We start from the raw sequence: 15,786 nt of genomic DNA on the forward strand, positions 1-15,786 counted from the left end.
TCCAGTAAAAGCTATGTTAATTTCTCTTATTATGAGTGGTATGATAACTATAATTGGTATGTACATACCTTGCAAAATCTTAATTTTTGTTTCAAGTAGTCACTGAACCATGCAAATGAGATCAAGGACAATAAACATGTGATAGACAGAAACTTCATAACATAAGGCATTTATATACAAAATATGAAGCCTCCAGGTATTCCACCTTCTTAAATATGAATTTAAAGCTTGAAGAAGTTAGTTAAAGCCACCACCGCCATAAAACTATCCCTATGTTGACCTTTCTGTGACAAAAGTCTCAGACTTGACATACATAATTTAATTTTCCATTTACCTGTATATGATCAAATCAGGCAATCAAAGGATTTACTTTTGTTTCACTTTCAATGTTGACATTCTTTTCTTTTAATAACTGAACACGTATCAATCATGTGTAACCAATCTCTGACTAAGGGTTTAAATTGAATTTCACATGACATGCATGACATGCATGATTACAGATTCAATGAGCTCCATTTATTCTCTTGCAAATGAATAATTCATCATCAGGGTTTCTTAGCTTATTTTGACAAAAGGTTTAATCCACCATTTTCTACATTTGAAAATGCCTGTACCAAGTCAGGAATATGACAGTTCTTGTCCATTCGTTTTTGATGCGTTTTGTTTTTTGATTTTGCCATGTGACTATGGACTTTCCAAATTGATTTTCCTCTGAGTTCAGTATTTTTGTGATTTGACTTTTTATCAAATCAATATTTTTAAGAACTACAAAAAAGGTGTGGAAAACTGATTTGCTGGACTGACAGACGAAAGTACAGGCAAACAGACAGACGATGTGCAAACCTTAAATCCCCTTTGACATCGTCAGTTGGGACTAAAAAGTAGAGGCTCTAAAGAGCCTGTGTTGCTCACCTTGGTGTATGTGAATATTAAACAAAGGACGCAGATGGATTCATGACAAACTTGTGTTTCGGTGATGGTGATGTGTTTGTACATCTTACATTACTGAACATTCTTGCTGATTATAATAATCTTTATCTATAATGAACTTGGCCCGGTAGTTTCAGAGGAGAAGATTTTTGTAAAAGATTACTAAGATTTACGAAAAATGGTTAAAAATTGACTACATATAATGGGCAATTACTCCTAAAGGGGGCATCTGACCATTTCGGTCATGTTGACTTTATTACTTTTCCCCTATTATTGCTTTTTACAGTTTATCTCTATCTATAATAATATTCAAGATCATAATCAAAAACAGCAAAATTTCCTTAAAATTACCAATTCAGGGGCAGCAAACCTACAACAGATTGTCCGATTCATCTGAATATTTCAGGGCAGATCGATCTTGACCTGATAAACAATTTTACTTCATGTCAGATTTGCTTAAATGCTTTGGTTTTTGAGTCAAAAGTCAAAAACTGCATTTTACACCTATGTTCTATTTTTAGCTGCGGTGGACATCTTGGTTGGTTGGCTTGGTCACGCCACACATTTTCAAAATTAGATACCCTATGATGATTGTGGCCAAGTTTGGTTTCATTTGGCCCAGTAGTTTCAGAGGAGAAGATTTTTGTAAAAGTTAAGGACGACGGACGACGACGATGACGACGACAGCAACGAACCACAGACGACAAGTGATGAGAAAACCTCACTTGGCCCTTTGGGCCAGGTGAGCTAAAAAGTAAAAACACAAAAATACTGAACTCTGAGAAAATTTCAAAAAGGAAAGTCCCAATTCAAATGGCAAAATCAAGTTCAAACACATCAAAGGAATGGATAACAACTGTGCATATATCTACATAGTACATGTAGTATGTCTTCATCAGCAACAAAGTTTCATTAAATTCTATTGTGTGGTTTCAGCAGGAGTTGTGATGATAATAACAGGACTGACAGACGACAAACATAGGTACATACAGACGGTTAGACAGACCGACAGGTCAAAACATTAAACCTGATGCTTAAATAACATAGGTTATATGTAAATGGTTACATTATTGCTAACAATAAACAACATGCAGATATTTGCTTTATTAACCTAACAGTTGCTGTCTCTATCGTACAGAATAACTCCAGGGATTATTACAGAAATTATGAAATTTGAGAAAGTAATCAAGTCTCATACTTTTTTATTGTTTTTTTCTTTTTAGTCTTGTTGAGTTGTCATTATTGAGGCAGTAAGAATAATTCTGATCCGTTCATAGGATACAATTATTTAGAAAATTTTGACTACAAGAATCGCTCAGAAGCTTGAAATAATGTTGTTTATATCTTTGTCCCTACAAGGTGATGGCTGTTTTCCTTTCTGTACAAGGAGTTTAGTATTTGAGTGTGTCAACAGTCGTGTCATTAAAAGTCTCATACATGTAGCATTTGGAACACTTGGACTAGTCCTGTTAACGTATTGATGAACCTGAGATCACTTCAAGAGTTGTTGCTGACAAATAAAGCATCAATCCTGATATTACAATTTCAAAATCTTATCACATTATTAGAAACAGTTTCATTATTAACAGTTTCTTCAGGGGGGTTCATTTGTTTTGAAAATGTCATTGTTAATGTAACCATGATGCCTTATCATTATATCACTTGAAGTGCTGCTTGAACATATTGAAATAGGTATATTTTCCAAAGCTCTTTGTCAGTTACTGGTTGGTTGCTGGTGTCAATCCTTTATTATATATATGCAGGGTAACATCCTGATATGTGATACTTTCGATTTCTTCATCGTTATTTACAGAAATCTCTTCCTGGTCATCCGATACTTCAGAGTGAATGCTACAACAAATAAAGCAAACAAATAAAAACACACACACATTACAAAATATATCAATTGGAAATATAATGACAAGTGACGTATGAAAATGAAAACATTTATAGACATGTTATATGTGTATACTGTGCTAACCTTGTTTGGACTTTTTTGTTTTCTTTATAATTATACTTTAATGATTTAAATCATTTTGATTCGTTCTAAAATTTTAAGAAGTGCAAATTAGTTGAATTCTAGGTAACCACTTATCCAGCTTTAGGAATTTTAACAAAACAACTATTGCAGAATATGACATTCTTTGACACCTGAATCAAAGCTATAAAAAAAATATAAAAAAAGATGTGGTATAATTGACCCTTTCAGAATCTAAAGCATCATGGGTAATTTCATTGTTCGTACCCCAAAATGAAAATAACGTCACGTCATTGGTTAAATTTCCATTGTTTATGGCATTTTTAACCAATCAGGATGTTTTGGTGTTCACTTTTGAAAATATTTTCCAGGATGCATCAGATTCTGAAACGGTGAATTGCCAATGAGACAAATATCCACAAAAGACCAAAATGACACAAACATTAACAATTATAGGTCACTGTACGGCCTTCAACAATGAGCAAAGCCCATACCGCATATAGTCAGCTATAAATTGCCCTGATAAGACAATGTAAAACAATTCAAGGGAGAAAACTAACGGCCTTATTTATGTAAAAAAATGATCGAAAAATAGGTATGTAACACATAAACAAAGGAAGATATAATTTTTCTTGATAAAGGTCGGATACAAAATTTTAATCCTGTTAAATGCAGCTAATTCCATAATGCTTGTATAGAGTAAAACATTGGTTGGCTTGCTTGCTTAGTTTATACAAACATTAACCTAAGCTTTGAAATTAAGATTGTCAACGTCAAACAATATATATAGGCATAGTTAAACCTGTATATATCATATTATAATTTGATTAGACGTTAACCCAATTACAATTGTACAATATACAAACAAAGCAAGCAAACTAACCAAAGTCTTACTCTACCTGTTTTAAGAAATTTGCTGTAATAGGAACTCACACTCTTGATAACATACCTGTAGGACTACTTGTCAGGTGTGTTAAAAAATCTTGAGTCTAAGCTTTCCAACCTCTCTAGGACACTTCTGGCATAATTAGATTTAAGAACTCTTACACCCATTGTAGTACGAGGTGGTTGATCTGTTTGTTTTCTTTTCGTTGGCAGAATTCTGAACAACTGATGTTTGTAGGCTGACAGGACTGTATCTGGTAACTTTTCTTGAAATGATGACTTCTTTAGCGCTATAGCTGTAAGATCTTTTTCATCAACCTCGTTTTGAAAAGTTTCAAAATTTAATGCTAGCCATATGGAGACAATTGTTCCAACATTCAGGCCATGGTCACATAAAGAATCAAACAGATACATATCTTCAGATATATACAGCCTGTCCTGTTCACAATTGTACATAATAATCCTTACTTTATTATCTGAAGCTAAAAATGACGGAATACAAAGATTCTCAATCTTTGGATTCTGTTTTACTTGATAGAAAGCATTTGTTATAGTCTGAGCAAATGATTGTCTTAAGGTTTTTTCAGTTTTAAAGGATTGATCTTCACACATGGTAAAAGTATCACCTTTTGGAGTGAAAATAGATCCTTCTCCACAAGTCCCATTAGTCTTTTCTAATAGTCTTTGCTTCTTTGCAACTGGTTCTGGCCATTCATATTCTTCAGTTTCCTCTGTTTCACAACTTTTATCTATATCAACTTTAACAGTACTTTTATCTATTAGAATATCAGAATATCCATGCCAGCAATCTGGATTTCCTTTAAAAAATAATAATCAATAAAACACATTAAATTTGAGCTCTTTAAAGCTTATCATGTCATTAAGAGGGTTTCATATTGGTAAGAAAAAAATTACAAATTAGAATTACTGTGAGCAAATGGTGAGCAAAATATCAATCAGATCAAAATCAGACTTCTAATATGATGTCCTTCAAAAGCTTTGAGTACACACCCATGGTAAAATGTGAATATATAGTTTTGGCTGTTCTGATCTCTCTCCCACATCATATGATTGTTCATGAATGAGCTACTTGACATCATTGAACGAAGACGCAAGAATATACACTTACAGGAAAATGCACGACAAGGAAATTGTAATTTAAAGGTATTCAGACATGTCAGACCTATTTAAATACTTAATTGCAAATAGTTTAAGCATGTTACTTAATCTGTTTGATCCATTCTTTTACATCAATGCCATAGTGTGTTTATTTACGGAAACAGCAAAAATATGCCTACCCTTAGATCCAAAGAATTGCAGTATTTGTCCTATCTCTGGTGCGGTAAAATATTTAGCATAAAAGGTGAACCTGTGGTAAAATCAGAATAAATTAAAGTCCACATCCTTTTATTCTTAAATAGAAGGTGCATTATCTGGCTTATGTAAAAATTTGAAATTTGTACAAATATCAAGATAAACTATTCAATATTCCACTTTTTTCAAAATCAGGGGTATAGAAATGAATTATATAGTTTTTATTAAGATACATGTATTTGAATAAAAAGGCCTTCATTTTTGGTCATTACTGCTGCTATTTTGGGTTGAGCACTATGAAATAAAGGAGAAGGGGCAATAGGCTAAGGCGCTTAAATTCTGCCCAAAAATTACAGCAAATTTAAAAGTTCTCATACATACTTTTAGATTACTGTACAGTATCTAAGGTACAAAGTATTCAGAAAAACAAAACAATTTTGGATATTGAACAAGGTATCATGGCAACAAATCATGACTTAAATTTGCATAGTTTGTAAAATTTCATGATTTTCTTTGTTTTTCATCAAATTTTTAAGTATTTTTAGATTGAAAAAGTCTGTGCTCACCAAGAAACAACTTTATATTTTGTGAGATTGTGTCAATAGTTATAATAAAAATTATGTTAACTTATTTTGTTGTTCCTTGGCTGCACAAGATGTTTCCACAACAGAAATAAAGATAGAAAAACTACATAAATTCTGTATTTTTCAGCGTTTTTGTGAAAACAGTACATATTATGACGTAATTGATTGTGACGTCATCACATAAAATTCTCAATGTTTTTAATTGATATTTCTTGACCCTATGCATTTTGAAAATTATGTGCCAATTAGAACTAGAGGCTCTAAAGAGCCTGTGTCGCTCACCTTGGTCGTAAATATTAAACAAAGGAAGCAGCTGGATTCATGACAAAATTGTGTTTTGGTGATGGTGATATGTTTGTACATCCTACTTTACTGAACATTCTTGCTGCTTACAATTATCACTATCTATAATGAACTTGGCCCAGTAGTTTTTGTGGAAAATGTTACGGTAGTAAAATTGACAAATTTGATGAAAATTGTTAAAAATTGACTTTAAAGGGCAATAACTCCCAAAGGGGTCAACTGACCATTTTGGTCATGTTGACTTATTTGTAAATCTTACTTTGCTGAACATTATTGCTGTTTACAGTATATCTCTATCTATTATTGTATTCAATATAATAACCAAAAACAGCAAAATTTCCTTAAAATTACCAATTCAGGGACAGCAACCCAACAACAGGTTCTCTCATTCATCTTAAAATTTCAGGGCAGATAGATCTTGACCAGGTAAACAATTTTACCCCTTGTCAGATTTGCTCTAAATGCTTTGGTTTTTGAGCTTTAAGCCAAAAACTGTGTTTTACCCCTATGTTCTATTTTTAGCCATGGCAGCCATCTTGGTTGGTTTGGCGGGTCATGCCACACATTTTTTAAACTAAATACCCCAGAGATGATTGTGGCCAAGTTTGGATTAATTTGGCTCAGCAGTTTCAGAGGAGAAGATTTTTGTAAAAGATATATAAAATTTACGAAAAATGGTTAAAAATTGATTTTAAAGGGCAATAACTCCTAAAGGGGTCAACTGACCATTTTGGTCATGTTGATTTATTTGTAAATCTTACTTTGCTGAACATTATTGCTGTTTACAGTATATCTCTATCTATAATAATATTCAATATAATATCCAAAAACAGCAAAATTACCAATTCAGGGGCAGCAACCCAACAACGGGTTCTCTGATTCATCTGAAAATTTAAGAGCAGATAGATCTTGACCTGATTAACAATTTTCACCATTGTCAAATTTGCTCTAAATGCTTTGGTTTTTGAGTTATATGCCAAAAACTGTGTTTTACCCCTATGTTCTATTTTTAGCCATGGCGGCCATCTTGGTTGGTTTGGCGGATCACGCCACACATTTTTTAAACTAGATACCCCAAAGATGATTGTGGCCAAGTTTGGATTAATTTGGCTCAGCAATTTCAGAGGAGAAGATTTTTGTAAAAGATATATAAAATTTATGAAAAATGGTAAAAAATTGACTTTAAAGGGCAATAACTCCTAAAGGGATCAACTAACCATTTTGGTCATGTTGACTTATTTGTAAATCTTACTTTGCTGAACATTATTGCTGTTTACAGTTTATCTTTATCTTTTATTGTATTCAATATAATAACCAAAAACAGCAAAATTTCCTTAAAATTACCAATTCAGGGGCAGCAACCCAACAACGGGTTCTCTGATTCATCTGAAAATTTCAGGGCAGACAGATCTTGACCTGGTTAACAATTTTACTCCATGTCAGATTTGCTCTAAATGCTTTGGTATTTGAGTTATAAGCCAAAAACTGCATTTTACCCCATTTTTAGCCATGGCGGCCATCTTGGATGGTTTGGCGAGTCACGCCACACATTTTTTAAACTAGATACCCCAATGATGATTGTGGCCGAGTTTGCTTTAATTTGGCCAAGTAGTTTCAGAGGAGAAGATTTTTGTAAAAGTTAACGACGACGACGGACGACAGACGACGGACGACAGACGACGGACGCAAAGTGATGGGAAAAGCTCACTTGGCCCTTTGGGCCAGGTGAGCTAAAAAGTTATCAAACGTTTTACTTTCTTGGGCCAAATCTAGGCCTTATTTCCCCTATTCCTTTCCTGCTGAAAAAGTTTTACAAATAATGTGTCTTATGAAGGTCAAACCAGAACACACCAGTGTTAAATTTAGATTTTGAAATTTTAAAAGATTTTTTTATTAAGAGTTTCGTACATGTTCAGATGTGGATTGTTGTCGTTTAGGCATATATTCCATTTTTTTTTTTATTAAATTATGTATGCATATAAGAATTGTCATGATTGTATACTTCTAAATAAGACTTTACCTATAGATGTATCCCCAGAGACAAGGTCCTCTTTACATGCAGGACATTTCTTTAAATCAATAGGTGCACATCTACCATTTATCACATATTTTCCAGTTGGTGAAAGTTTTGAGAACAAGTGATGGGCAAGGATAGCTTGAACCTCTGCTTCACTCTTGGCTTCTTTGACTTTTCCTAAATACTTGCTGTTACATTCTATAAATTTAGAAAATACATTAATGATAATAGTCATGAAACATGAAGTACATGTAATACAATGTAGAATTTTAACAATCTGCTATAAACAAAGCTCACTGTAAATATAATAAATTAATAATTAAATTTTGTTTCACTATTCATACACCAGCATACAACTTGTCACCGGTTAAATTTGCTCCTGCCAACTCACTCCACTTATGAAAACGGGTAAAAACCTGATAAATATATGATGAATATCTGAGGGGGGGAGTGTAGGAGGGGTCCTGATCCCTAAATCCCGGGCTTATAAACACGAAATCATGATGTCCAGAATTTAAATAAATTTAAATCCTGATTATTCGAAATTAGAAAAAAAAATTCCCAGATCCTTAAAGAAGCAATCTCGAAATCCTGAGCTCAAAAACACCTAATCCTGGAGTCTTGATAAAGGTCATATCCCCCTCATATCTGCCAACACACCCCACTCATATAACTGGAAACTTATCTATTGGTACACATTGATACATACAATACATGTACATTTGAGTATTTATGTTCTTGTTTCTAGTGTAGACATTGCATCTAGTACTTTGTTTTGTGTAACATGTATGTGTAATGATGCCATTGTTTGTCAATGACTTTAATATTTGGCAAATATATTGTTTGAGAATAAAATTATGAAAACACCCATACATTTGTACAAATGTATATATGATTCTTGACCGAGTTATCTTGTAATACAGTGATTATATTTACCATAAAAAAAACTTATTAATAATATTAAAACAATAACTATCTTAATTAACATCGTACTTCACAGAAATGCTGATATGTTTTTTTAAAATATTCATTTAATTTATAAGTCAAGTTTAAGTGGGCAAGTTGGAAGGCCTTAATTCAATACAGTTTAATTCATTTATTCATTATAGGGGCAAGTTGACTGAACTTTTAATCAATAGGATAAAACTCCTATTCACAAGTGGGGCGAGTTGGCAGACCTACATGTATATTCAACAGAATTGCATCTTTTTCATATTTGTGGTGAGTTGTCCAGTCCAAATAATTATGACGTCTTGCAAGTCTATTTTTTTTCTGGGATGCAGACCTCCCTGAAAACAATTTAAAATAGCCTTGCAAGATGTCATAATACATGTAATAATCTGGACTAGTGAGTTGCTATGACTAAATTCATCATGTTTTTTTTCTATTTTTTATAAGCCTTTAACCCTTTTAATAAGCATGATAAGTGGGGCAAGATGTTAATCATGTTAATCTAAAGTGGCGTGATTTTTCAGAAAGTGGGAAGGGGGTGGTAAACGTTTATTTTGGTGCAACATGATCCCTGTGTTTATTTCATGTTCAATATATTTTCACTTTTTTATTTGACGTTCAGCATGTTCAGTCGTGCAAGACAGGTGCCTTGTTCATTGTTGTTCAATGTGTTTTGCTTATCTAAATTTTTGTGCATCCTGATTTTCAAATGCTTATTTTGCTTATTTTGCATGTTTTGTGAGCTCTGTCTTTTTCAAATAAAATTTCAAAACAAAAAAAAGGCGGAATGGCCTTTGATGTTGTTTCTTTATTTGCATTTAAACATGTTAAAAGTTTAGTAGATTGTTTATATATGTTTTTAAAAGCCTGTTATTATTTCATAAATTATGTGTATGCTCAAAAGGGAATATTATATAAAACAGAGAGTTTGTATACAAGAGGAGAGTGATTCAGACAGTCACATCAAATATAAAAAAGAAGATGTGGTATGATTGCCAATGAGACAGTTGAGCTGTCGAAAAGAGACCAAAATGACACAGAAGTTAACAACTATAGGTAACTGTACAGCCTTCAACAATGAGCAAAGCCCATACAGCATTGTCAGCTATAAACAATGATAAAAGGCCCCAGGTAAAACAATTAAAATGAAAAAAACTAACGGCCTTATTTATATAAACTAGAGGATCCAAAGAGCCTGTGTCGCTCACCTTGGTCTATGTGAATATTAAACAAAGGACACTGTTACGGTGACAGATGGATTTATGACAAATTGTGTTTTGGTATTGGGGATGTGTTTAATTTGTAGATCTTACTTTTCTTAACATTCTTTCTGCTTAAAGTTATCTCTATCTATAATGAACTTGGCCCAATAGATTCAGTGGAATATGTAAGTGAAAGTTTATAAATTTTATGAAAATTGTTAAAAATGGACTAAAAAGGGCAATAACTTCCTAAGGGGTCAATTGACCATTTTGGTCATGTTGACTTATTTTTTAGGTCTTTTTTGCTGTACATTATTGCTGTTTACAGTTTATCTCTATCTTTAGTAATATTCAAGATAATAACCAAAAACAGCAAAGTTTCCTTAAAATTACAAATTCAGGGGCAGTAACCTAACAACAGGTTGTTCGATTCATCTGAAAATTTGAAAGGCTGATAGATGTACATGTTGACCTGATAAACAATTTGCACCTGTCAGGCTGATATGGAAAAGGCCATGTATTAATCTCTATTTAATTTACAATCGTTCCATGATCTTCCATGTCTTTATAGACATGCTTTTTGCAGACAAGTGACTGTGTGTCAGACTATCGGGCTGTCAGATTATAGGACTGTCGGACTACAGGACTGTCCGATTAAGGGACTGTCGGATTATGGGTCTGACCCCATTTTTTTTCCCCGACCCACCTGACTTTTTTCATGAGGAAAATCTGTAAACCAACCATTTGAAAAACCCTGGCCTCACCATCATCTTCAGAGAATTGGTGAAATTTTGGGTGAATTGTCACTGATTCTTGCGCGACTAGTGCAAGTGAGAAGAAGTAAAAAAAAATACTTGCCATCTTGTATAAAATTTTGTACACATTGTCTTAAAAGTTTCACCACTTGATATCTTGATTCATTAGATATCTTTTCACCGAAGTAATTCTCGACAATCTCTTCAATGCCGTCACACCAGAACCAAGATAGATTAATCGAATCCTCACTATCAATTGTGTATTTTAGAAAAGCTTCAGAAAAAATTACAGAAGAAGAAGCATCTGTATTTTCTATTTCTACATTTGAAAACAGTCTATTTGTTACATTATAACACCTTAATGTTTTCTTATCTAAGCTTGTTGACTGACTGAAGCACAACGTCAACGGGAAAACATCGACATGAGCCATTTCCAAGGGGATTATAAGGGAGGGGAGGGAAACCAATAATAATATGCTGGAACGGTCTCGCTAATTAGAGACAAGAAGATATTTTAGAGACAAGAAGCGACAAGATAAGATAAGATTCGAAAACTTTCTTTTGATTCGGCATTAAAGTACAAGTATACAAAACAAGCTCTAATGAGATTTTAACCGAATATAAAAAAGATAATTTATGACATTTAGCGACAAGAAGACTATTTAGCGACAAGAAATGTAATTTTTACAAACTGAAGTCTTTATCTAAAATAATTTATCATCACACATTTTAGAAAACTAGACTCTAATTGCCATGCAAAATACATTAATTTGTGCATCATTGTCCACAAAAATACAGACATTAATTTGTGAAAATACAATTAATAAACTGAAATCATTGAAATCAGATCCAGTGAAAACGAAAATATATCAAATCTCCTTCGTCTTCAGAAGTCCATCCTATTCGCAGGGTCACCGCATTAAAAAATATAATACTAGCAAAGTTTAGATTTTTTAAAGGCTATTTTGCCTGCTCCGGTAAAATACCCTCAGTCGCCGGATCCGACAAAATAGACTCCTTGTCGCTATTTAATATGCTGGCTCAGGCAAAATAGCGATTTGTACAGAGTTTTGCTTATTTGCCGGTCTAAACTAAGATTAAAACTGAAGTATAGTAATAAAAATTAGATACCCAGTCAAGGATTTGTCCAAATCCTTGACCCAGTTTAATAAGAAATCTCTATACAACTATGTCTTCTTTGAACATTAATGCAACACGTGCATATTTAATAGTTTGATATTCATCATGATGTATCTAAAACCTGGCAATTTAAAATATTAACATATTAAAATTGATATTACTTCATTTTTCTTTAATAGGAAGCAAAACCAGTGCCTTGCTTTATGGTTAATTTCTTTTAAGTCTGGTACCATGCGCAGAAAGGTGTTGCAACTGCATAAATAAACTCAGAGGCGGATTTAGGGGGGGCAGGGCCCGGGCCCCCCTTTTTGGGAAAAAAATTGGTTGCTTATATAGGGAATCACTGAAGCGTGACTGGAGCAGGCCCCTTCTTAGGTCAGTCAGTGGGCCCCCACTTATGAAAATTTCTGGATCCGCCACTGAAACTGAACATTACACTTGTTTCTTTTTGCGTCTGAGTCACTTTTTTCAAAATTTGCAGATATATACATTTCAGTATTCAACATTCATAGAATAAATGCTCTCAATAGCTATATTTCTATGCATCGTGTGTACAAACTTATTTTCAATCTTATATTGTATTGCACCATAGACTAAAGATTACGTTTTGTCTGTTTTTCATGAATTCCATAGTCCTCGTTCCACGTTTCAAAGTACTCAAAAAACCGGCTGTATCTCTTCATATTATCAGTCAAAAAATAAGTTTGTTTGATAACAAATTTGTTGGTTCATTTCAAGTTCATCAAAATTGAATGAATAGGAAGGCAAGGCGAACGAAAAGGTTTGTGAGATCTAGCCACATATATTATTTGTGCATAAATAGTTTCCTTAAAAAAAATATTTTATAAAGTCTTGATTAAAAATCAGAAATAAGACCGGCAAAATAGAAAATAAAGGGCTGCGCTTTAGCGCATAAAACGCCCGTTGGTCTTTTAACTTTTTAAACTGGAAAACTTAAAGAAGAAGAAGAACTTGTCTTTTATGCTTTAAATGAATTTAGATGATCAACTAGAAATAGTGTGAGCCCTGTGTAATACCCTCCACCTCCCCCCAAATAATAAATAAAAATGCACAAAAAAATTGGCACTATTAAGGTCAATAGATATAAACAATTTATCAAATTGCAAAAAAATTTGTGAAAGTGTTAGTTATTGTCCCAAAATTGGAAAATCCCCCCTTTTTTTTAAGCATATAAATTCATAACACAGATGTAAAATCTGAAATTTATATAAATTGAAAGGGAGCTTACATCAATAGATATTAACAATTCACCAAAGTTTCATGGACATTGGTGAAAGCCTTTTTGAGTTATTGTCCGAAGTGTTAAAAATCCCCCTTTTTTTATGAATAAAGCCCCATTAATCCAAAACTTAAAATCTGAAATTTACAAAAATTGAAAGGGAGCTTACATCAATAGATATAAACAATCAACCAAAGTTTCATGGACATTGGTTTAAGTGTTTTTGAGTTATTGTCCGAAGTGTGGACGACGGACGGACGGACGGACGGACAACGGTATACCATAATATGTCCCGTCTAAAAGACGAGCGTATACAAACTCTATGCATGGAAAACCATGTACTATGAAAATTAGAGGGCAAAAAACTGACTTTTCATTGGACGAGAAGGGGTGAGTATGTTCTAATGAAAATTATTCATACCATAACTTTGCTCAAAACTGTTCATACACTATCTTAATCTTATTCTTTTATTCAATATAAACTAGATAATCCCTTTAGTTTAATTATATGTCTCGGTTATTGTATAGAAAGGTATATACTATGAAAATTAGAGCGCGGGGCTTTGCTGTTATATGCGGGTATGTCTATTGTAGAATAAAGGATCATGGGAAAACTGTATTTGTTTATGTTTTGAAAATATCAAGTTAAGTGAATTGAAGATAAGTTTTAACATATTTTCATTGTGATATGTCTTTATAATATACAAACATAGCATAAAAGTTCAAATAAGTGTTATAAAAGCATCATAATATAGCATATCGATTATTGAAAGCGATCCATTTTAACTATAGATGCGATGAATTATCACTGTTAGTGCAGTCATTATTAATGTAGAATTTTCAAAGATGCGAAGATTCAAATTGAAATACAAACTCCTCATTCATTCTTCATCAAATATATAGCTTTTCAAACTTGTAACAAAAGCGATTCTCAAAATGAAAAATTCTAGATCCGCGAATGGATACTACCGCAAAGGTAAAACCATACACATTTGGGTTATTGTACACAAATGCATGCTACAATTCATTTTTGTTGATTTTAGACACTTTGGAACTCTATGTGGGCTATTTCAGCAACTAGACAAAAAATCCCCAAACTGGTCCGAGACCACAATTGTCGTCGCTTGATTTTCGTTGTTCACGAATATAGTCCCTAGTGTTAACAGTGGGTTACTTGCCAATAATTTTTATACCCCTTCCAAATTTATTTCTCCATGTTTAATGCCTCAAATTGTAAGTAGGGGGGTGAAACTACACTGTAAAAAAATTTGGGTCCAGAATTTTACAGGAAAGTAGTGATTTGGTCCAGCTGAAAAAGGTTAAAAATTAGCACTTCGGAAGCTGTCAAAAGATTTCAAGACACCCTAAACACAAAATTGTCCATATTTTGAGTTAGAGGCGATGAAGTTTTCTATATTTTTGATATAATTTGTCCCAAAAGTAGTACAACACACTGTAAAAATTTCATTGAGAAAGCGCAGGTGGGATTTTTTTAATTTTCATTTAAGTTCTAAAAGAAATGCACTACGAATTAATTGTGTTCTCGGACCAACTAGATACACGGTTAGATTCAGCATGTCAACGAATCCCAAATATCTATATTAAAGGACTTTTGTCTATAAATTTGGACCCCACAAAATTGAAAAAGGGACCAAAAATATAAAAATATGCATGCATCGGATACATTTGTTATTGAAGGCATGACTGTAAGAATGGGATGAATATACAAAAATATCTTATTCTGGGGGTCTCATTGGGGGGTTCTGATCCCGGATCTCGCTTACTGTTTTGTCAGATTCCCGTATCCCGCTTATACTATGTAGTTCTCATTTTTTGTAATTATCCGTGTCCCGCTAGACTTCATTTCTCGTTTTTCACGACACAATCATTTGACTTTCACCTGTTACGCTTGCAAAAAAACGACAATCCGGCGTCACGCTTATACCCAAATGCGACCCACTATTTTACTCTATTCTGACTCATATTAAGCCCACTATAAATATATTAAAAAAGTAGCGTGGATTTTTTTATCCCTTTTTATCCCGTCTCGTTTCGTTTTTGAGCCATATATAGATGTCGTATGTGACAATGAGACAACTCTCCATCCGAGTAACAATTTATAAAAGTAGACCATTATACGTCAAAATACGTTCTTCAACATGGAGTCTTGGCTCACACCGAACAACAAGTTATAAAGGGCTCCAGTGTAAAACCTTTTAAACGGGAAAACAAAGGTTCAATCTATATCAAGATGTACGTAATTAGTGGTGAAGTGTCATGGAAATGGATACAAAAAATAAGGATGCAGATCCCTATACGCTTTATAAGAAACTAAATGGAATACATTTGAAATAAATGTTATTTCTATTGAATTTATTAGAGTGTTTTAAAACCAAACTTTCCTCCGTAAGTTAAATTTTATCAAATCTTTCTCTTACTTTGTCTATTGTTTGAGCAAGTGGGCTAAATTAAGGCCTTACAGCTAAT

At 33.2% G+C, this 15,786-nt stretch overlaps 1 protein-coding gene across 1 annotated transcript; it reads right to left on the bottom strand.

Annotated features, from left to right (window-relative positions):
- Nucleotides 1-2,579: 2,579 nt before the first annotated feature.
- On the bottom strand, nucleotides 2,580-11,356 carry LOC134682093 (uncharacterized). Its single transcript, XM_063541690.1, has 4 exons — nucleotides 11,023-11,356; nucleotides 8,015-8,209; nucleotides 3,858-4,611; nucleotides 2,580-2,781 (listed from the first exon to the last, which is right to left on the bottom strand). The coding sequence occupies exons 1-3, from the start codon at nucleotides 11,348-11,350 to the stop codon at nucleotides 3,866-3,868; spliced, it is 1,269 nt and encodes a 422-aa protein (XP_063397760.1). The 5' UTR covers nucleotides 11,351-11,356; the 3' UTR covers nucleotides 2,580-2,781; nucleotides 3,858-3,865.
- Between the last annotated feature and the right edge of the window lie 4,430 nt (nucleotides 11,357-15,786).

The sequence above is a fragment of the Mytilus trossulus genome, chromosome 8 (assembly GCF_036588685.1).
Source record: "Mytilus trossulus isolate FHL-02 chromosome 8, PNRI_Mtr1.1.1.hap1, whole genome shotgun sequence".
Taxonomy (NCBI): domain Eukaryota; kingdom Metazoa; phylum Mollusca; class Bivalvia; order Mytilida; family Mytilidae; genus Mytilus; species Mytilus trossulus.